The sequence below is a fragment of the Triturus cristatus genome, chromosome 9 (assembly GCF_964204655.1).
Source record: "Triturus cristatus chromosome 9, aTriCri1.1, whole genome shotgun sequence".
Lineage (NCBI taxonomy): Eukaryota > Metazoa > Chordata > Amphibia > Caudata > Salamandridae > Triturus > Triturus cristatus.
Genome location: NC_140592.1, coordinates 242879952 through 242902794, shown reverse-complemented (window position 1 = coordinate 242902794; position 22843 = coordinate 242879952). Strand labels below are relative to the sequence as shown.

The 22843-nt window shown below is 46.9% G+C and overlaps 1 protein-coding gene across 1 annotated transcript in view; it reads left to right on the top strand.

The window, feature by feature from the left end:
• ISY1 (ISY1 spliceosome associated protein) overlaps positions 1–22843 on the top strand; it is a 301684-nt gene that overhangs the window by 83501 nt on the left and 195340 nt on the right. Inside the window, exons 5-6 of the mRNA XM_085624847.1 lie at positions 337–379; positions 470–582. Coding sequence (XP_085480973.1) covers positions 337–379; positions 470–582 — 156 coding nt within the window. The remainder of the gene's footprint in view (positions 1–336; positions 380–469; positions 583–22843) is intronic.

The window sequence follows — 22843 nt, the reverse complement described above, 5'->3', positions numbered from 1 at the left end:
GTCATATCTGAATTTCATATGATGTTGTTGGCTTAATCTGGAGAATATACATTTTCGGTTTAATGGTTAAAATATGGGGCGAACTTCCAGACTTCATCAACCATCTAAGCTATTTCAAAGGGGGAGAGTCAACAGTCTAAAGTCATGTGTATTGTAGGAAAATTGTTTTGTCGATTTGTAAGGCAAGAGCCAGTTTGCGAGCATCACTTTACTGTATTTACACTTCATTGCAAATAATGTTTGTCCTCTTAAAAAGTTTGTTTATATTTTATTTGAGAATTTGGTGATAAACACTGATAATATCTTAATTTCCTGTTTTTTGTTTTTAATAAACAGATTATTGGTGAAATTTCCAAAAAGGTTGCACAGATTCAAAACGGTAGGTTTCTTTGTCATTTATGTGTGTAAAGGTTTTGAACGTATCTATTGTGTATGAGCAGTTCTTCAACCTTTTTTTTTAAACCCACAGCTGGTTTAGGTGAATTCAGGATTCGTGATTTGAATGACGAAATAAATAAACTACTCAGAGAAAAAGGACATTGGGAGGTGCGGATAAAGGAGCTGGGAGGCCCCGATTACACAGTAAGTTGAAGCATCTCATTCTTATCTCAAAGTTTAAAGTTGAGTTTCATGTAGAAAAGTTTGATGAAACTTCCAATCATGAGGGTAGAATGCCATAAACGACAACAGTGCCGCGACTGTAAGAGTGGCCTCTGCAGTGCCCTCAAAACAACAAATGTTTTGTAAAGTTTGGTCCCTTTTTATCAGATTCCTATCTTTTTATAACTATCATCATGGTTTAAAAAAGACTGTAATCTATTTCTTAGCATTAAATCTATGTTCTCAATATTAACACACATTTTTGTAGTCTCTTTTTTATACATGTCTTGGCTCTTCAGAGCTACTACCCACTCGAGAACTACTGCCATTTTTAGAACCAAGCTCACAATCTGAGAACGCATTGTTTCAAGAATAGTGAGCTGGTTGAAGTGTATTCTTCTTAGCTGCACTTGAATGCACTCTATTCAGCATCTAATCAATCAGAAGTTTTAATAGCTTGTTCTTGAAGTAGGAACAGGATAGACATTCAGGAAAATGTAAACTTTAATGCAATGTTTTCCCTTATCACTGCACTAACTAAAATACATGAATCTAGGCATACCTTCAGCTAAATGTTTTCACAAGCTCATTTTTTTTTTTTTTTGAAAGATTTTTATTATTTTCGCACATAACGGTACAGTACATTAGATGAGAATAGCAAAGTCGTTCCCCAGCAGAAACCAGCAGCCCCCTAAACCTGCATCCAATCCTCCCGCAGCTCCTCCGCCCAAGTTTCCAAGTCCGACATCCCTACCCCCGATAGTTGCTCCCGAGTCCTTCTCATCAGTCAGTGTCGGAGGCTTCATCTTCCTGTGCTGGCGGTGGTTCACATATGCCCCCTCTGTATTTGTTCCATGCCCCCCACACTTTATTCCATTTTTGTGGACACCCCCGCCCGATGAACACCGATCTCTCAGCCAACATAGCCCTATCCATGTCCCTTCCCCATACAGACAGCAGAGGTGCCTCTCCCGATCCCCATTTCTGAGCTATGTTCCGCTTAGCAAGCACAATCCCCAGCGTGGCCCAGCTCTGAGCCTGTCGGCTAAGGTCGTTGGGTTCCCACACGTTTAAAAGACAACGCCTGGGCTCTGGCACCAGCGAAACTCCCCCCCCCCCCCCCCCACCCCCCCCCCCGACTGGGACAGTGTCCGCATCACCCGCTTCCAGTATTCTTGGATGACAGGGCATTCCCATATGGTGTGATAGAAGGTACCCTCCTCCCCGCAGCTGCGCAAGCAGAATGGGTGGGGCGCCCTACCTATTTTGTGTAGGGTGTATCTGGTGTAATATGACCGATGCAGAATCCGGAGCTGTACCAACCGGAGCCTAGAGGGTATCCCCGCCTCCCGGGGGGACGCCAGTGCCTCCCTCCACTCCGGGTCATCAAAGTCCCCCACATCGCTGGACCATTTCTCCCGTAAGGGTCCCATAGGGTCAGGCAGGTTATTTATGAGCTTACGGTATGTGAACGATGTGGCCCTCTTAGGCATATAGTCTGTGAGCAACCTATCCTCCATTGGTGACGCCTCCAGGACCGCAGCACCAGGCTCTAGCTGTGACAGCAGTGCGTGCTTGATTTGGGTATAACGGAACCATTCAGAGGGCGCCAGCTCATATTGCTGTTGCAGGTGCGAGAATCAGACCACCGCACCCCCCTGCCACATGTCGCCCACCGTGGAAATCCCAATGTCGTCCCAATGATCGAAGCCCTTACTGTGCCTAAGCCTCCCGAGCTGCTTCGTATCCCACAAAGGCGTAAGCTGGGTCAGGACTCCTCTCACCCCAGCTTAGCCTGGGCCGCATGCCATATGGCCACAGGGGGCCAATTGGGTCTGGGGTTAGCCTCCCGTCGTACAAGGGCGATAACAGGACTGCGAAATACGCGCTGGCCCATTACTCCACAGAAGGCCCGTCACCTGCGCCGCAATTGTACGAAAAAACGCCGGTGGTATTTGATACGGTGTGTTTTCCAACACGTAGATGAAGCGAGGCAGGGCCATCATCTTAAAAAGTGCCGCCCTCCCCAACAGGGTCAGCGGCAGCGCACCCCAATGGCAGGCATCCCGCTTGAGACGGTCCAGTGGGGGCCGGAGATTCTTTTGGAAAAAATCTGCTTGATCCACTGTGATGTGAATACCCAAGTACTTAAATGATCCGTCTGCCACCCTAAGGGGGCAATCCGCCGGCAGCTGCGGTGGAGGGCCTTGCAGCACATACAGGACAGACTTAGACCAGTTTATCGTATACCCCGATGCCCTACCAAAGACTTTGCAAATATTGAGTAGTGTTAGGATGGAGCGCCGCGGGGAGGCCAGATACAGCAGTACATCATCCGCGTAAAGCGAGACTCTGTCTTCCCAACCATCCGACCACTTGAGTCCCCTTATCGAAGGTTCCCAGCGTATCCATGCCGCCAGAGGCTCGATCACAAGGGCAAATAACGGCGATAGGGGACAGCCTTGACGCGTGCCCGAGCCATCGGCTTGGTGTACAAAAGCCGAATCCAGGCAATAAATTTGGGCCCAAATCCCAGATGGTGCAGTACTGCGAACAAAAAGGTCCATTCGACCATGTCGAACGCCATCCGTGCATCCAGTGATAGGAGCACCGCTGGTTCTCCCACGCGATCCGCCCGAGCCAGTGTGCTATGCAAGCGCCTTAGGTTGTGAGAAGTACTTCTGCCGGGCATGAAGCCAGACTGATCCCGGTGTATAATTTCGAACAGGTGCGGTGTTAGCCTAGTCGCCAACAGCTTTGCCAAGATCTTTGCCTCCGCATTAAGTAACGATATAGGGCGGTAGGAAGTACACTTATCTGCCGACTTGCCTGGCTTTGGGATTACCACAATGGTGGCTGTGCGCTGATCAGGCGGGAGTTCGCCTCTCTGCAGACTGTCTGAGAACATATCAAGCAAGTGGGGGGCAAGTGTCCCCACCGCCCTCTTGTACAGCTCGATCGGGATGCCATTCGGACCCGTCGCTTTACCCGACTGCAATGCCCCCACCGCAGCCTGTATTTCTTCCACCGTGAGATCGGCTTCCAGGGCCATCAGTGCTTCTGGGGTCAATTTGGGCATGGCCAGATCCTTAACATAAGTCAGCGCCTCATCCACCGTCATTGAGGAAGTGGAAGAGTAGACTGCCTGAAAGTGTTCTGCAAGGATATTCACTATGTCACGCGGGTCAGTCGTTACCGGACCCGTCTCTGGGCTAATCCGTGCAATCCACCTAGAACCTCTTTCTCTTTTATCCAACCATGCCAGCAGCCTCCCAGTCTTGTCCCCAACATCATAGATTCTGTGCCTTGTGGCCTCCAACCGCTGCCTAGTGAGCCCTGCCAGGTGCTCCCTGTATTTTGCCTGCGCCACTCTCAAGCCTCTGGAGGTCGTCGGCGTCGGGTCCGCGGCCTGCCGTGCCTCCGCCGCCGTCAGGTCTAATTCCAGTGACCGCAGTTCAAGATGTTTCTCGCGCTTGTGCGCCGCAATGGATGCAATGGCATGCCCTCTCAGGACTGTTTTATATGCTTCCCAGAGGATAGCGGGGGAGTCTACAGACGAGGCGTTCTCTTGAAAGTAGAGATTTGTCGCCTTCCCAAGCGCACTGCTGATTGCGGGGACCTGGAGATAACCCGGGTGGATGGAATAAATACGGCGTCGAGTCAGATGATAGCGTGTATATTGTAGGAGTATCGGCGAGTGATCTGATATGCCCCTGGGCCTAATTTCGATGCTATCCACATTCTGGAGACCACCCTCCGAGCCCAGGAAGTAATCTATCCTAGTCAAACTGTTGTGCACCCCAGAGTGGTACGTGTACTGGTGTTGCGTTGGGTGACGGAGCCTCCATATATCCGGTAGCCCGAGGGCGTAAAAAAAACTCCCTAGGCGGGAGGTCACTTTGCCACCAACCCGTGCCGGGAAGCGATCGATTAGTTCATCTATAACCGCATTAAAGTCTCCCCCAACTATGAGTTCCCCCTCCGGCAGATCAAGCAGAAATTCACTCAGCCACAAGCTCATTTTTAATGAATTTTCAGGTCGTAAAATCTTTCCACCCAATTTAGAATCGATGTAAACCAATCTACTCTATACTTTTTAAATAATGTAAGCCACAGAATTAGTGTTTGACAGTCCTCACCCCTCAATTTTTTATGCTCCTTGTGTAATCACATGGTCATTTCACCACCAACTAGTATTGTTATTATGGGATTTCAAATATATTTGCTAAATTTCCAGATTGTCTTATGAGCTTGATTATTTCCTGATTAGTTCAATAGCAGAATCTTGATTATTGTATCCACCCACTTCATGAACACCAAAATAATCTCATGTTTACAATGTTTAAAGATTTGTATCTGTGCTATATGTAACACATGAAGCAATACATTTACATTTCTTAGCAAACTTCTTGTAATCATACTGAATTCTAAAGAGAATAGAAATATTGCTTGCACCCATCTTTCAAAATGAAATGTTAACTGGATTTCTGCCGACCCAATTACATCTCTTTGCAAGGGGAGGTTTAAAATCTCCCTCCATTTTAGAGTTCTTTCCAAATGTTGCTTCTCTCCTGTATACTTAGCTTATTATCCCAGAATGTAATCTTGCAACATGTTCTCAAACTCAGTGACCCCCATTTTAAGCTCATCTGTTAGTTTGTGAATATTGCCTTTCTTTTTCTAATAAAATGCAAGCATTAAGTGCTGGGTGGTGTTGGATCAGAATAAGAGTTCAATTGAGGATATGTCTTGAGGTTTTTAAATGTAAGAAAACAATTGTTAATAAGCATCTTGAAAAAAACGCTTTCCGCAACTAGACCTCTCCCACAACTTTAGTGTTGTCTTGTCTCAGCTACTCTTTTGTCCACACGTCTTGGCACATAGTCTATTGAAAACCTTTCCTCTGTCCACAGAGGCTAGAATCACCCAATATAAATATACGCTATTAAAAATAAAGAAATATCACCCCATCCGCCTTACAGCACACGAAAACGACTCCAGCTCTGTTAGTTTTAGAGAAGTCTACAATTCGAGACATGGCAAATGAGTAATGGTTATTCCATAAGTTTTTAAGGAGATCTTGCTAGTTACTCGCAGTGTTGTAGTAGCCTTTAAACTTGTAAAGCTCTAATGAGGCTGTTTTGTAATCTTAGCATGGGGTCAGCTTTTATCACATTGCCCTAACTGTTGCCCTTGTGGTCGCAGAGGAAATGGTGGAGCAGGGAGAGATGGGTAACGAAAACTTGGGTGGGGAAAGTACAACACTGGCATCACTCACGTATAGCATTCTTTTCTGTTAGACATTGTTTTGGCTTTGAGTATATGTATAAGGAACTCAAATTGCTCACTAGATGGACTGGTTGTTACCAAGATATTCCCCTTTTACACTCCGAATAACCTCGTAACTCAGTCTCTAAACCGGTCTGATGGATTGTTTCACTAACTGTAATTAGCACATGGTCAATGACAATGGTCCATTAAACACAAATAATGGATTTATCCCTGCCTGTGCAAAAATTTGCATTTTTCTAGACTTCTTCAGTGCCTAGTTTTTTTTTCTGAGGTTAAATAAGTTCTGTGCTTTCTTTTGTGCTTAACGAAGTCACTACATGTGGAGGGGCTTTTTATGCTTAACGAAGTCACCAGATGTGGAGGTGCCTGCTACACCTTCTCCACAGTGAATATTGACAGATATCTTATTGTAGGCAAATATGTTCTTGCATGCTGCCAAATGATAAACTAACTTCCCAATTCAGTCCTGTCTGCTTTTAAGGGAAAAGAGGAAACAGCATGTGCTGTCTGCAAGTTGTGACTTTCACTCAATCTTCGGGTAAGTAACCCATGATTTCTAAGACCACTTTTGGTAGAACCTCTGCTGTCATCCCATTTCTGTTTTCCAATGTTATGTTAACTGAATTTGTAACTCGCTCACTCTCCCTAAAAAGAGAAATCCTAGCGCAGGGAAATGGAAGGCTGACCGGAGCTGAAGAATAGCCAGTTTTTTAGCTTTGTTTTGAAAGTGGGAAGAACCTAGTCTAACTCGGATCAAGGGGGATTTTGTTCCAGCTTGTGGCTGTCAAATACAAGAGGGATCGACCTCCCCTTCTGTAGAGACAAAAACATGGAACAGCGGCTAAGCGCTGATGGCATGAGCAAAGAAACTGAGTAGGCTGAAGGAAAGAGATGCTATTGGATAGACACCTTGAGCTGACATTGTAGAGTGCCCTGTGAGCGTGGCAAATCAGCAGAAAATTTTAAAAAATGGCCCTTTTCCAAACTCTGAACCAGTAGAATGCCTTGAAAAGGGAAGATACCAAGGCCCACACAGGTAGCTTAAGTACTAGCTTTGCAGCCACTTTTTGAACTGTGGGATCTTTTACTCAAGTGGTCAGGGATGCCAACACACAACGCACTGTTATCCAGACTACCAGTGACGAGGGAATGAGTTGCAGTTTTGAGTGACTTAATAGGAATCCAGCTAAAGACTTTACAAAGCATTCTCAAAATGCCAACTCAGGATGCAGAGACTGGATTCATTCGGTCAGCCATAGATAACTTGTTGTCTAGGACTATACCCAGGTTTCTGACAGGGTTGATTGGCCATGGGGTGTTCCCCAGCTCAGAATACCTCTAGCCTTCTACCCAATAGGATATGGTTTTACGCATCAGCATATCTTCAGTTTTTTCCCATTTAGCTTAAGGTAGTTGGTTCCTATTCAGTCAGAGACTTGGAGCATGCAACCATTGAAGCAAGTGTGTTTGTGATGTTTTCAGAGATGGAGATTATATGCTGGGTGTCTTCAGCATAGATGATTTCAAAGCTGTAGGATCTGATAAATAGCCTTAAAACCATAGAAATAGTTTGAGAAAGTTTTATACACTGGAGCTTTAGGTGCAAGTCCTGTTCTGCATTCTTGGATCATCATTGATTGTCATGATCGATTGAATAATTCTGCGTATCCATATACCCCAGAACCAGCACCCTTTAGGGCCCTGTCAAGATTATTTGTTATTCTAAATGGAGCTTGTAATATTGAAGAAGTTCCTATTTTATGTATGTATTGTAGCTTCTTAATTGCGAAAGGGGTTGAAAATATATACCGTGAAGGACAAAATGCAGACTGAGAAGCATACATTGAAACCTGTGAAAGGGTTGTCCTGTCTTTTAAGATTCCAGAAGCTTCCCCTACCCATGATGGCCTGTACTGGCAGTTACCTCACAGTCAGTTCTTCTTTCGAGATCTTCTAAGTAGGCTCTTAGAGCACTTGTGAGGTCTCACACCTCTGTGTTTTGACTGAAATTTCTGTCATCTTTGCGGTTTTTTCTCACTTTCACCCAATATTGTTTACATGCATCTACAGAGGGAAGTTTTTTTCCCCCTGCATCTAGAAACATTTTCCAGACAGAATGCCTTCTCTGAGAAGTGTCCTTCATGTGGAATTAAGAACCCACACAAGATTTCACAGTCTGTGAAGGAGTGTTATATATGCCAGAAAATGTTTAAGAGGACATTAAAGGCCATAGAGGGCTTCAGGCTCAGAGGGATGCTCCAGGACATGAAAGCAGAAGAAGAGAAAAAGATGGTGGTAATCTCTCCTCATGAGTCTCATGGAAACAAGACCGTCCCTGAAAAGGAATCCCCAAAGAGGAGATTTAGGGACAAAAAGCAAGATGAGAAACACCATTGCCGTCATCACTCCTGATGCCCAAGATCACCATCGAGACTTATGGCATCAAGGGATTTGGCATCCACTTGCTCACCATCTAAAGTTAGTTTGGCTCTGTCAACTCACTGCTGCCATTAGGACCAGGGGTATCAGTCTTCCAAAGATGTGGCTCTGTCAAAAGATCACCGAATGACGTCGAGTAAGAGTCAATCACTGGCGATGACAAAGCCATTATTATTGTCAGCATCTAAGCGGAAACATTTATTTATTTAAAGTCTTTTTATTGATTTTAAAGAGTAAACATAATGTGAGATAATACAATGTAAGGGAAAATATCAATATGCTGACCAGACCTAAATAACTATGGCATTGCTACAAAGGTCGGGGTTTCATTATACACGCAGAACCCAAAAGGGAGACATGTCAAGCTGTTGGTAATAGAAGCAGTATAATGACAGTCAGAGAGACCCGAGTAATGTTGTCGGAAGGGAAACACCACAGTGATGCAAGCCATTTAACAAAGTCAATTGTAGCATGTATTCTAGGAAGGGCCATCCATATATCATGAGGCCTAACCTTGGCCACCAGCAATGTCAATTACACCTCCTCCTGCTCATCCATTGACTTTAAGAAGGGCATAAAAAGATATCACAGCATCAGCATCTATACCCATGATGACGTCTGGCTGTTTGTCCCCTTCTGCATTTTCAATTGCCTCGTCAACATCGCTCCATTCACCGATACGTCCTTCGTCAGGTTAGAGACTATTGGGCCACCAGAGACAGAAAGTACGAGGTGGAATGTTACGAGTAGAAAAGTCCGCAGAACAACTGCAACACATCTGAAGGATGCCAATTCAACTGCTTTTCTTAGCAGGTACCAGAGAGAAATAATGTTCATGAGGTCTTTTATGGTTGACTTGCCAAAACATCAGCAACAAGACCTAAAAGAACTTTGAGAATTCTCTTGTTGTTTCTGCTGAGTTAGCCTCCACTACCTATTGCTATTGAATCGCAATAAGAAAATGTTCCTGGCTTTAACTTACCACTTTGAAGTCGGAAGCTCAACTGAAGATTTTAAATCTTCCTTTTTCATCTCTGTTTTACTCATTATCCCAGTGATTATATGGTCAAAATGAAGCAGAGACCCTCAAGGTAGTGGGTTGAAAGAAAATAAAATGTTTTTAAACAGCTGTATAAAGCTAAAGATAGAAGATTCTTTCAATGGAAAGTTCAATCCCCTAGGTGGCCCTCTAAGCCACCACAATAGTATCCGCAGGGTCGGAGACAGCAAAGTGTCCATCCAAACCCAAGACTACTTCAAAACCAGTAACCTCCAGAAAAGGCATTGTTCGGGGGACAGACAACTATCTAGCCTTATATCTCCTTGGTAACCCTCGTTAGTGGAGGAGCAGTGTCTTGCATCTGTAAGAGTGGACGACAATCGCAAGAGACAAATGGGTGTTAAATACTGTGTCTCATGGATACTTTCTATGTTTCAAGGCCGTTCCACTGCTAGTTCCTCTAAAATCATTGTTGAAGCACCAAATCTCAATGCTGAAGAAAGACACCCCTGCCCTTTTTGAAAAAGTGCATTTGAGTTAGTTAAACACAGAGCAAAAGTTCTAGACATATACTGCAGGTATTTTCTTGTTTAAAAGAAAGGAGCTCTGTAAGAATTCCTAAATATTGTAAGCCTGTCGTTCACAAAACCTTCTAGCAAAAAGAAAAATGTTTGAATCCTCGCCCTTCATCAAATCATTCTGCATTTCACATCCCAATAACCCTCCAGCACAGAAAATACTTGAAATTTGTGGTAGGGAAAAATACAGTACAGAGTACTGCCATTGTCTCATGGTGTAAGAATTGGGTAGATCAGATCAGGGGGTTAAGTCAGTTTGCCCTTCCATTACCCAGTTTATTAACTTGGTTCTTGTAGAGCTAAGTCCACCTATCAAGCTGATATACTAGACTTAATGAAGTTTAAGAAAATGCTGTAGTAGCGGCTTCCACGCAACAAAGTAGAGATTGTGTTGCAATTGGTGCTGTGGTAAAAAGGTGGGCCCTCTTTCCAATCCATTAATGGAACTTGCTTAAATATCCTAAGCTAAATAACTTACCTGTTGATTTATTCTTGTGTGTTGTACCAAATCCTCTGTGTGTATGGTTGGGGTGTTTATGTAGTGAACCTAGTGAAAAGGTATCAGAGCACACTTTAGGACCTAAAGCCAAGACTCAGTGAACATGTGGTATGAGAGATAGCTTGCTTCGAAGAAAGAAAGTGGACTATTACTGCATCCTGAGATAACGTTCTTTAAATGCGAGTGCTCCGCTTTTTCTGAAACTTGGAGCAAGGTTTGGGGCTGTCCTGATGGATATATGGGGCTGTTGCTCCAGATCCCAGCTGCATAGATGGACAGACTTGTTGCCTTTTTTCTTCATTTGCACTTCTTCGTATCTAGTCTGATAGACCCTGGCTTCAGGTGCGCCCAGAGCCCCCAGAGATAATGAGCTTGTCAGCAAGATAGGCATGGGTGCAGGACTTAATGGTCTTGTAGGTGATGTCGCTGGTTTTGAACATAGTTTGGGCTGGCAAGGTTAGTCAGTGGATTTGCATCACAGAGGTGGTGATGTGGTCATACTTCTTCAAGCTGTTGGTGAGGCGTGATGCTGCATGAAGGTTGGCAGGTTGGGAGGCTGTGGAGCAGTGTATTAAAACCATCCAAATGTGAGAGCATGAGGGCTTGAGCAGCAGTACTGGAGACACTTGTTGGGATGCATTATTTCGTTTTCTTTGGTAGAGAGAGCTTGGTTTTCTTGACAGTGTGTTCTTTGAGGGTGAAATTGTTATACAAGTGACTTGACATTTGTATGAAAATTAGGGTTCAAATCCATTCCAGTTCATGTTGTTGAGCTAAGTTTGGACTAATTGTTGCTCATTGTGCTTGGTGAACAGCAGTAATTCTATTTTTGTGGGATTAAGCTTCAGGTAAGTGCTGGACATCTAGGTATGAAAGAGGTGTAAGCAGTATTTGAGGCTTTGGATGTCTTGAGGAGAGGAACCCTTCAAATACAGTAGTTTCATTGACTTATGGGTGAATTGTGATTTTATTTGTAAGTAGAACTCCAAGGGGCTCCAGGACGAGGTTGAGGATGACTATGGACAAGATAGAACCCTGAAAAACTCTGGAAGTGATTGGGATTTTCTGTCACCTGTAGATGCTGTTGTGAATGAAGTTGTGTTGGTTGGAAATAGGAGGAGAACCAGGGAATCCCATTCGAGACGTCGGGGTGAGGTAGTCTACTGTGTCAAAAGCAGCTGAGAGGTTCACTGACATCAGGATAGAGGGGTCATCTTTATCTCTTGTCAGAAGGACGTTGAGTAAGATTTGTAAGATTTATCTCTGTGCTGCAGCATGAGCTGAGCCAGATTGAACATTGCTAAAGATGATGTAACTGAATAGAAAGCTTTATCCCTGAGTCTAGAGCTTGTTTTAATCCTTTATCACACAATACTCTTCTGAATTAATGAACCTGACAGAACATAAGGTTTGTGTCATGTGTAACTGTAATTACTCATGCTGTGCATACTCCTGCCGTCTCGTGCTGGGCTCAGACACGTGCAACTTGTTTTTCTTTGAAGAAAGTTTCAAGGCATGAGCTATAGTGGCTTCAACTATTACTGGTAATGTGCATGGGCTTTTGCTCCATTATTTCCCTGATGCCCCTTCAGCCTCTTCATTTTGTATTTGAGAATGCTGTCAGTATAATGGAAAGGACTCCGTTCATCAGGTCTGTCCCTGGAGCATGACAAGATCTCCTGCGCGGTCTGTCTTGACTTTCACTCCAAAAAATCCTTGACTTACAGACGGGCTTGACGGCTTGCTCGACAAACGATGATGCAGCCACATGAGGACGACACCCCCAACCTCTTTGGAGAATGTGATGCCGGGGAAGAGGAAGAACTCTGCAAACCGTCCTCCAAGCAGCCCGTCCACTAAAGCCCTGAGGCCAGCTCACAGTCCAGGTCAGAGGCGGAGGAACCTCCTGTTGTCAAAATTCCCTCAAAGAAGTCATCGACCGTGAGTACCCCACCACTCCTCCACCCCACTCCAACATTGCTCTCAAACAGAGCACCGCCCTCGAGGGGAGCGGGCGTCGAGCCCAGAACTTGAGCACTAAGCTTTCTGGTCCACAACTTCCCGAAGGCTAGGGTCGGCACTGGCATAAGGCTTCGGATCCAACGCCGATCCAGCCGAAACAACCATCAAAGACCTGGCATACGGCTCTCACCACAGCATCAACGCTGACCGCTACCTAGGCACAAGTACCAAAATAGGTATTGACCCTCCCCTCGAAAAATCACTCTGTTCCAGCAGGCCCAAAACCATCTTCAGTGCTGAAAAACTCCTTCACCGAAAAGGCCTTTTATGGTCACTTCCAATGACCAGGAGCTGCTGATTTAGCAATGCCTACAGCAAGAACTGGACGCCAAGCTGAAGCAGATCCATTAAAGGCCCAAGATACCGAAGCTCTCGGCGTGGAGCCCGAACCACCGGCTAAATCCAAGAAGCTCCAGAATTCGGGCACTAGCCAGCTTCCAGACAAAACTCGCCCTCCTCTTCGTTCTTCTTCTTCACCCCCATCACTTTTGTCTTCCCCTCCTGCACCTTCTCCTCCTCCTCCACAGGGTCACCCCTCACAACACTCACCCAGGGGTTCTTCTCACTCGGGCGTGGGGTAGTCCATCTTAACCCCTGGATCCCTCTGAGGCGCCTTTCAATCCCGAACCCCACGAAGACCTTTGGGATGACAACCACATAGCTTTCCCTGGGCATACCGATCCAGACCTTTACCCTGCAAAAACCTTCAGTCCCCACCCGACCCTCCTTCCCCCAGCTAACACCTCGTATCACCAGCTCCTCCATCACGCTACCGCCTTCCACAAGGTGGACTTGCATAAGGTCGAGGAGGATGAGGATTTCCTTGTGGAGACGCTATGTTCCACACAGCGCTTCCTCCAGTTCTTCCCCATACTCAATGGCATGTTAAGGACTGCCCCTGACACATTCAAGGACCCGGTTAAAGCCAGGGTGGTCACACCCAAAGTGGACTAAAAAAATACAAGACCTCCCCTTCTGAAACCCCCTATATCAGGAGTCCGCTCTCCTCTCGTTCCCTTGTGGTTCACACAGCCCGCAAGTGGGCTAATGCTCAGGGTCCTGGTGATGCTCTACCACCAGACAAGGAACCTCAGGACTCTCAACAAATATATCCTGTCAGAATTCTTCCATATGGCGACACTCCAGGATGTCATACCTCTACTGCAGCAAGGTTACTTCATGACCGCCCTCCACATGAAAGACACCTACCCTGCACATCACCAGTACCTCTGGTTTGTGCTAAGTTGCCAGCATTATCAATTCAAAGCACTTTCCTTTGGGGTCTCTACCGCCCCCAGGGTGTTTACTAAATGTCTCGCTGTGGTAGCCACTCATCGCAGGAGGAGCGGCATTCATGTGTTCCTTTACTTCGACGACTGGCGGATCAAGAGCGCAACCACAGTGCCTCGCTCACATGCCGGCCACCATAGACCTGCTACATGCTCTAGAGTTTACCATTTATAATGCAAAGTCCAACTGTCAGGGCCTTCAATACCAGCCCCTCTTGGGGGCAATACTCAACTCTGTTGCCAGCAAAGCCTTTTTCAGCCCATCAAGAGTTCAAGGTTTCCAGTCCCTGCTCTCCCTTTCTTACCAGATCGCTAAGTAACGGTTAGGAAAGTCATGCACCTCCTCGTCCTGATGGTCTCTTGAATTGCCATAGTTCCCTGAAAGAACCTTTTTTTCTAAGTTCAAAATGACAGGGTAGTCCTCTGGACAAACCCCAAGTTCCTCCGCAAGATGGTCTTTAGTTTCCACCTTAATCAAATTATTGAACTCCCTGCATTCTTTCCACATCCAGAGGCAGTAGCAGAAAGGGCTTTTCACACATTAGATGTCAAAAGGGCCCTAATGGACTACATTAACAGGACAAAACTCCTCTATAAGACACACAAGCCTTTTGCCTTAATTTCCATACCACACAAAGAGCGTTCTCTGGCTCTAAAGCGGGACTAGCATAGTGGTTAGTCAAGTATATTCAGACATGTTATTTCAAGCCAAGAGATCGTTGCCTGCCTCTCCCCAGGCCCCACTCTACCCACAAGAAAGGGGCCTCTACGGCTTTTTTGGATACCCTATCGCTGACATCTGCAAGGTAGCTACCTTGTCTACTCCTCACACTTTCAATAAGCATTACCACGTGGATGTCCTAGCACACCAGCAAGCTAACGTTGGTCAGGCTCAACTCTGTACACTTTTTCAGTCCTCTGCAACATTCTCTGGCAAGCCACGGCTTAGTGGAGAACTATTTACAGTCTATGCATAGCATGTGTATCTACAGCTACACATGCCACAAACGGAAAATGTATTGGCATGTAGTACTGTTGATTCACATGCACCCTCCCACCTCCCGGTACACCTGGGGTTTTTGCATATGCCTTTCTTTTCTTACTTTTATTTTCGCATGGTAATCTACTTATGTATCTCTACACACCATTTCTCATCCTCACCCATCTTGTGGAAAAATAATTTAACAATGGTTCCAGTGCCCATGTGCATTACCAATAATAGGTGCAGTCTCTATAGTTCGTGACTTGAAGACTTCTTTGAAGAGAAACAAGTTGCACAAGTCTGAGCCCAACCCTAGATGGTAGGGGTATGCACAGAATGTGAATCAACGACACTACATGCCACGAACAGATGCTTACATGGTAAGTAACATTTTTTTTGTACACACTGAAGCCCAATTGAGTTTTTGAGTTTCATTTCTGCTGAAATAATATGGAAGTTGAATGTTCCTTATGGACACAAAAGACTATCAAAATCATTGATTTTTTGGGTATGTTTGATGTGCAAGCAACAATTTTGCCTGTCTATTTTCTTGGGCCTCGTACATCCTCTGTGGAGAGAAAACTCGATAAACATTACCTCCTTAGTACTTAAAATTTCTTGTCTTGGACTGACTAGGATCAAACTTGGTCTTTGGTCAAGTTGGGCTACATTGACTGAGTGGCTAGGTTCGAGGCATGTGGGCTGCTGAATTCATATCTGTGCATAGATCGCCGCCTAGTGTTGGGTCCGGATGTTTGCACGTTGTTGTCCTGGAAGAGTCTTCGAAGTATCCTGGGATAGGTGACTCCTCCCCTGGACTACAGTGCGCATGGGCATCCTCTCCATCCTCAGATTGTTTTTTTCCGCCATTGGGTTCAGATGTGCTTATCTTGACTCAAGTTAGGAAAAACTTTTTCCAGGCCAAAAGGCCTTTAGTTCGCGTAGGTACTGTTCCCGATCGGTATCGATAGTATCTTGTTAGTTTACTAACTTCCAGAACCAACTTTTTCGCATTTTACCCGACCATCGACCCGTCATCGACGATGGAATCGAGGACACCATTCAAGCGGTGTCCTGTATGCAATGCGAAATATCCCCATATCGACGTCCATCCGGTGTGCAACAAATGCCTTACACCGGATCACGACGAATCTACATGTATGGCCTGTGCCCGATTCCGATCCAAGAAGACTCTCCGGAATCGACGAGCAGCGAGACTCGAAGCGCAGCAGGCGGCACCGGCCCCGGCCAACATCTTCAGCGCCGAAGACGAAGATGTCGAAGACGTGGAGAACCTACCCTCCAACCCCGCTTCCGAACACGACTCCGGATCGGAAGACGTCGAAGAACGACTCTTTTCCAGAGATGAAGCCGACACCGAGGTAGGAGACTACAATGAGGCCTTAGGGGCCGAAGAGAGTAGCTCCGGTGACGAGCAAGGCCTACCCGTACAGACTGAGGATATCCCAGTGCGCCAGTCTATGGCTCCGGTCGAGTGATCGCCTTCGGGCCTTACCCAAGACCTATCCCGCAGTTCTTCGGCCCCGCCCTCTGGCCCGGCCTCGGACATTCAGCGGCAGCCATTACTACCCAAAACGGCTGGTTTCCCTTCTTCGAAACCGAAAGCTGTATTGGTTCACCAGAAACCGAAACCGAAAGTGACGCTGGTCGGATCGAGGCCCACCACACCTTCGACGCCAGCAAAACCCGTCGGCACCGACCGCACCAAACGAGACTTCGGTGCCGAGCTTGCAGCAGCCGACGTCGGCGCCGACACACGGAAGAAGACCTTCGGTGCCACCAAACCTACTCGGCTCCCGGCACCGACACAATCGGCTCCGACCCCAAAGGTCAAACTGCCTGCTGCGTCTCACACCGCTTCGACAGCACCACCAAAGGCACACTCATCAAAGACGTCGACGGCCATTACCGCCCCTCGACTCGATGACTCCCCGGCGCCGAAGAAGTCCACGCCCGCCTCTACAGAACCGGTCGGCGCAAAGGACTCGATGGCGCTCCAGGTGCGGCCCGTTGCTGCGCAACGCACCAAACACAAAGCAGTCCTCCAGGACACGTCAGGCTCCGAGCCGATAAAAGCTCCAACAGCCTCTTCGGCACCGGCCAACATCACTTTTGGCCTGCCGCCATCCACGGCCCCAAAACTATTCCAAATCAGAACACGGGTCACCCACACCACGTTCACGCCTGCCGAACGCTCTCCTGCGGAGACGTCTCCATCACATATCATCGACGCCGACACCGGCAGGATGATGCTCCACAAGAGGAGAATAACTTCCGAGCCAGCTTTGGACTCCTACCGGATCCCGCTTAAGAAAAAGCTGCCAGTGGCTTCGGAACCAGTTCTTTACGAACCTCTCCATTCCTCTTACCAAGATCCACAGTCCTTCTCTCCCACACACTCCGACACAGACGTTTTGGAGGACTACATGGGTGACCACGTCCCCTACCCCGGAGAGATGGACCCTGAAGGCCAACAGGACCCTGACCAGGCTTGGGATGACCCTGTAGACTCTGGTGCACCTATGGATACACAGGACCCGCAACTCTATGGAGCAAAAACATCTCCCACAGAGGACACTGCCGCATTCAACGCCCTAATTGAACGTGCTGCGGCTAATCATGGTGTGCAACTCCACTCTGACACCGTCGAGGACGACTTTCTCATGGATACTTTCGCATCCTCAGAAAGGAATATAAAAACTCTACCCATGTTGAAGGGTGTCCTCAAACCAGCAAAGGACATCTTCAAAGAACCCAATAAACCCCAGGATCGACAAGAAATACAGGTCGGCGCCTGGGGACCCTACCTACATTAGAGGCCAGTTACCTCTGGATTCCATTGTAGTTGCGAATGCTCGCAAACGGGCACACTCGCAAACAACAGGTGATGCTCCTCCCCCGGACAAAGAGTCCAAGGTGCTAGAGACCTCCGGCAAACGGGTTGCGGCCCAGGCAGCTAACATATGGCGCATTGGCAATACTCAGGCGCTCCTCGCTCGCTACGATCGAGCACACTACGACACATTAGAACAATTACTCCAACATCTCCCTGACCAATTCAAAGAAGGTGCAGAGATCCCCATCAGGGAGGGACAACTCCTCACAAACGCATCCATTAAGTGTGCACTGGATGCCGCGGATACAGCTGCCAGAGCCATAAACACTAGCGTCATGTTGCGACGACACGCCTGGTTGCGAATCTCCGGATTCAAACCTGAGGTACAAAATAACATCCTCAACCAGCCTGTCAACCCCGACTACTTATTCGGGCCGGAGGTTGACACCACCCTAGAGAAAATAAAAAAGGACACAGACACTGCAAAGTCCATGGGGGCTCTCCAAACGCAGTCCTTTCGGAGCGGCTCCTTTCGTCGCCCCGGAAATAGAGGAGCAGGTAGAGGACAGGGGTCACAGCAAACCTACAACAAGGGCAACACACAAAGCACCTACGATAAAAACACCCGGGGTGGATATCGTGGCTCCAGCACAAAGGGCAGAGGACGCGGGTACGGCAACACCAGGTCCTCCCCCAAGAACAAACAGTGACGCCCTCTCCCTTCCTCCCGACCACATAACACCTGTCGGGGGAAGGCTACAAAGGTTCCTGTCCACGTGGAACTCCATCACCACGGACAGGTGGGTCAAAGATATTGTCAAATACGGTTACTGCCTAGAATTAACCTCAACTCCACCCACAATACCTCCAAAACACCGTCCTATGTCCTCAGAGCACTTAACGCTCTTACAGCAGGAGGTGCTCAGTATGCTACTAAAAGGCGCAATAGAGGTCGTACCCGTCCACGAGCAAGGTACGGGGGTGTACTCCCTGTACTTTTTAATACCAAAAAAGGACGGGTCACTCAGACCTATATTAGACCTGAGACCCCTGAACCGCTACATTCTCTCCGAGCATTTTCACATGCTCACTTTACAGCAAGTCCTCCCGCTGCTCAAGCAGGGAGACTTCCTGGCCACACTGGACCTCAAAGATGCGTATTTCCACATACCCATTCACCCCTCACACAAAAAATACCTCAGGTTCACTGTTCAGGGGCAGCACTACCAATTCAAAGTCCTTCCCTTCGGCGTGACAACAGCACCCAGGGTTTTCACAAAGTGCCTAGCTACTGTGGCGGCACATCTACGGAGGCAGCACATACACGTCTACCCTTACCTGGACGACTGGCTCGTTCAAGCGAAGTCAGCCCAGCAATGTGCCAGCCACATGTCCCGCACCATTCACCTCCTTCACAGTCTGGGGTTCTCACTAAATTACCCAAAATCACATCTCCAGCCCGCACACGTACAACAGTACCTAGGTGCGACTATAGACACTCTGGCGGCCACAGCTCAGCCAAATTTAGTGAGAATCAACAGCATGCAAATGCTGATTTCCAAGTTCAAACCACAACACTCCCTTCCCGCGCGAGTGTTCATGCAGTTGATAGGCATGATGGCCTCCTGCATTTTCATAGTCCCACACGCGAGACTACATATGCGGCTGCTTCAGGAGTGCTTAGCACGTCAGTGGAATCAGGCTCAAGGACAGTTGAAAGACCTAGTGTTGGTGAGCGGTCGGGCATACAAGTCTCTGCATTGGTGGAATCCACAAAACCTTTGCAAGGGCCGACCGTTCCAAGAGCCTGTTCCACAAATAATACTGACAGCGGACGCGTCTCTCCAGGGATGGGGAGCTCATGTACTCAACTACACAGTGCAGGGACTATGGACAACACAACAGAAGAAGATGCACATCAACCTTCTGGAATTGATGGCAATCTTCCTGGCAATGAAAGCATTCAAAGTACACTTGTGCAACAAAGTCGTGTTGATCCGGACGGACAACATGACCGCCATGTACTACATACAGAAGCAGGGAGGAACACACTCTCCACAGTTGTCTCATCTGGCTCAGAGCATGTGGAAGTGGGCCATTCAGAGGAACATGTTCCTCATGGCAGAACACCTCCCCGGCAAGGACAACCAGATGGCGGATCTGCTCAGCAGACACAGCCACCAGATGCACGAGTGGGAGTTACACCCATCAGTACTCCAACCGTACTTCCAGCAATGGGGTCATCCAGAGATAGACCTATTCGCCACAAGCGAAAACGCAAAATGCCAAAGCTTTGCCGCCAGGTTCCCACATCCGCAGTCGCAGGGCAATGTGATATGGATGAACTGGTCCGGCAGATTTGCGTATGCTTTTCCCCCAGCACCACTGATACCGCTGGTGGCACGCAAACTCAGACAACACTCACTCACACTCGTCCTGGTTGCTCCAACGTGGGCACGCCAGCCATGGTACACCACCTTTCTCGAACTTTCCGTGGTGCCGCATCAAAGGCTGCGGATCAAACCCGCGCATTTGACGCAGAACCATGGAGAGATTCAGCACCCAGATCCGCAACAGCTGAACCTGGCAATCTGGCTCCTGAAGTCCTAGAGTTTGGCTACCTAAACCTGCCACCTGACTGTATGGACATCATTAAGGAGGCCAGGAGACCCACTACCAGGGCTTGCTATGCAGACAAATGGAAAAGGTTCGTCATTTATTACAATAATAATGACATTAACCCGCTAGACGCATCCATCCAAAACATAATTTGTTACCTCTTACACCTATACCGATGCAATCTGGCGTACACCTCTATACGTGTCCATTTGACCGCAATATCAGCCTATCTGCAGACCAGGCAGCACCTCTCTCTATTCAGAGTGCCTGCCATCAAAGCATTCTTGGAAGGACTCAAACGAGTCATTCCACCAAGCCACCCACCGGCTCCAATGTGGAACCTCAACTTGGTCCTCACACGCCTGATGGGTCCACCCTTTGAACCTCTACACTCATGCGAGATTCAATTCCTTACCTGGAAAGTAGCTTTCCTAGTAGCGATCACTTCTTTAAGAAGAGTTAGTGAACTCCAGGCACTAACCGTTCAAGAGCCATTTATACAGGTTCACGCCAACAGGGTCGTACTACATACCAACCCCAAATTCATGCCCAAGGTGATATCGCAGTTCCACATGAATCAAACTATTGAACTGCCTGTTTTCTTTCAAAACCCACAGACTGTCGCAGAACGAGCACTCCATACACTAGATGTAAAGAGGGCCCTCATGTACTATATCGACAGGACTAAAGTCTTTAGGAAAACAAAACAACTTTTCGTTGCCTTTGCCCCACACCACAAAGGTAACGCTATCTCCAAAGCAGGTATAGCCAGATGGATCGTTAAATGTATTCAAATTTGCTATCAAAAGGCTAAACGCACATTAACGATTCCCCCACGAGCCCACTCAACACGTAAGTTAGGGGCCTCCATGGCTTTCCTAGGAAACATTCCTTTGCATGATATATGTAGAGCAGCCACCTGGTCCACTACACATACATTTACCAAACACTATTGTGTAGATGTGCAATCAAAACAGCAGGCAGCTGTAGGACAGGCTGTTCTCAAAACTCTTTTTCAGACCGCTGCAGCTGGCACTGGTAGCCACCGCTAATAGAGGGCACTGCTATGTATTCTATGCACAGATATGAATTCAGCAGCCCACATGCCTCGAACTGAATATGCTACTTACCAGTATGCATCTGTTCTTGGCATGTAGGGCTGCTGACATTCATATCGCCCTCCCTCCTCCCCGGTGCCTGTAGCAGCTGCAGCTCTCAGAATTACTGTAAGCATGGTCATCACTTTCTGTATCTACTCCATCACTGCCACAATGGCGAAAAACAATCTGAGGATGGAGAGGATGCCCATGCGCACTGTAGTCCAGGGGAGGAGTCACCTATCCCAGGATACTTCGAAGACTCTTCCAGGACAACAACGTGCAAACATCCGGACCCAACACTAGGCGGCGATCTATGCACAGATATGAATGTCAGCAGCCCTACATGCCAAGAACAGATGCATACTGGTAAGTAGCATATTCATTACTTATGTTAGCCCACTATGCTGGCATTATATAAAAAAAAAAAAAAAAAGTTAACGTTTTTTAATGAACAGTAAAATTCAATGCATAGAGGGCAATAATCCCACTACCCTCCCCTGGTTTAATGTGGCATGAAATACAGACCTATAATGTCAAAGACGTCATGAACAACGTATGCAGTCACCGCGAGAAGAGAATTGGAACTCTATACTGAGTCAGCTCATCAAATATAGAAAATTCCTGCAACAGCTCCTCGGCAATAACTTAAAACCAGTCATTATACATCCTCTCAGTCAGACATATCTCTATTGCGCCTATGTTTACACTCATTTCTTGGGGCAGTGAAATCCTTCATAGATTTACAGTTTCATATCTATACACCAGTACTTACCCTTCTCCAACTCTCCAGGGCAGAACCATAATACCCTCTATTCTCGTTCGAGGTCCCCCTCAGCCAGTTTCAGGCCCATCATGTACAGGGCTACCTGATAGTTTGCACATCTTTCACCCTTCCTGCCTGATGAAGCCGTTTGTGGAGCTGACAACAAGGTTAAGACCAGGTTCATCGCGATTTCTGCATTTACTACATCTAAAAAGTGCAAAAATGTAGAGCATTCAGAGTATGAAATAATGTACCTTGAGCATCATGATATCATATATAGTGTCCCCAAATAGCCCACGGCAGATCCTTAATCCTATGAAAGGAAATCACATTAAAGATCTGAAGTTGACTACACCTCAAACTGGACTACATAGGAACAATGAGGGCTTCGACCCAATCACTATGTGCTCGATTGAGCCCAAATCCATCATACACTTTTCTCTCAATCCTCCTAACAAGTTAAATTACACAAAAGGGTATTGTAAATTTTAGAAACTCCCCTGTCCAGCAGTTCTTTCTTGAAAACCTTGACCTTGATAGAAGCGGTCTTGTACTTCCCCTTTGCCTATGCTGGAACTGAACAAGGTATATCTGATAAACAGTTGGAAATAAAATTCAGCCTCTGCAAGGTCAAACTCTTTGTGCAGCTTAGAGAAGGAATTTATTTCCCCATCACATAAACCTAACTTGCTGATCCGGTCACCTATTCAAATATTTTAAAAACCGGTGTCTTGTAATGGTATACAGAGCTGCTGTCTGGTCTTTGTAATGTTTGCACACTCTGTGTTTTAACGTTTCTTCTT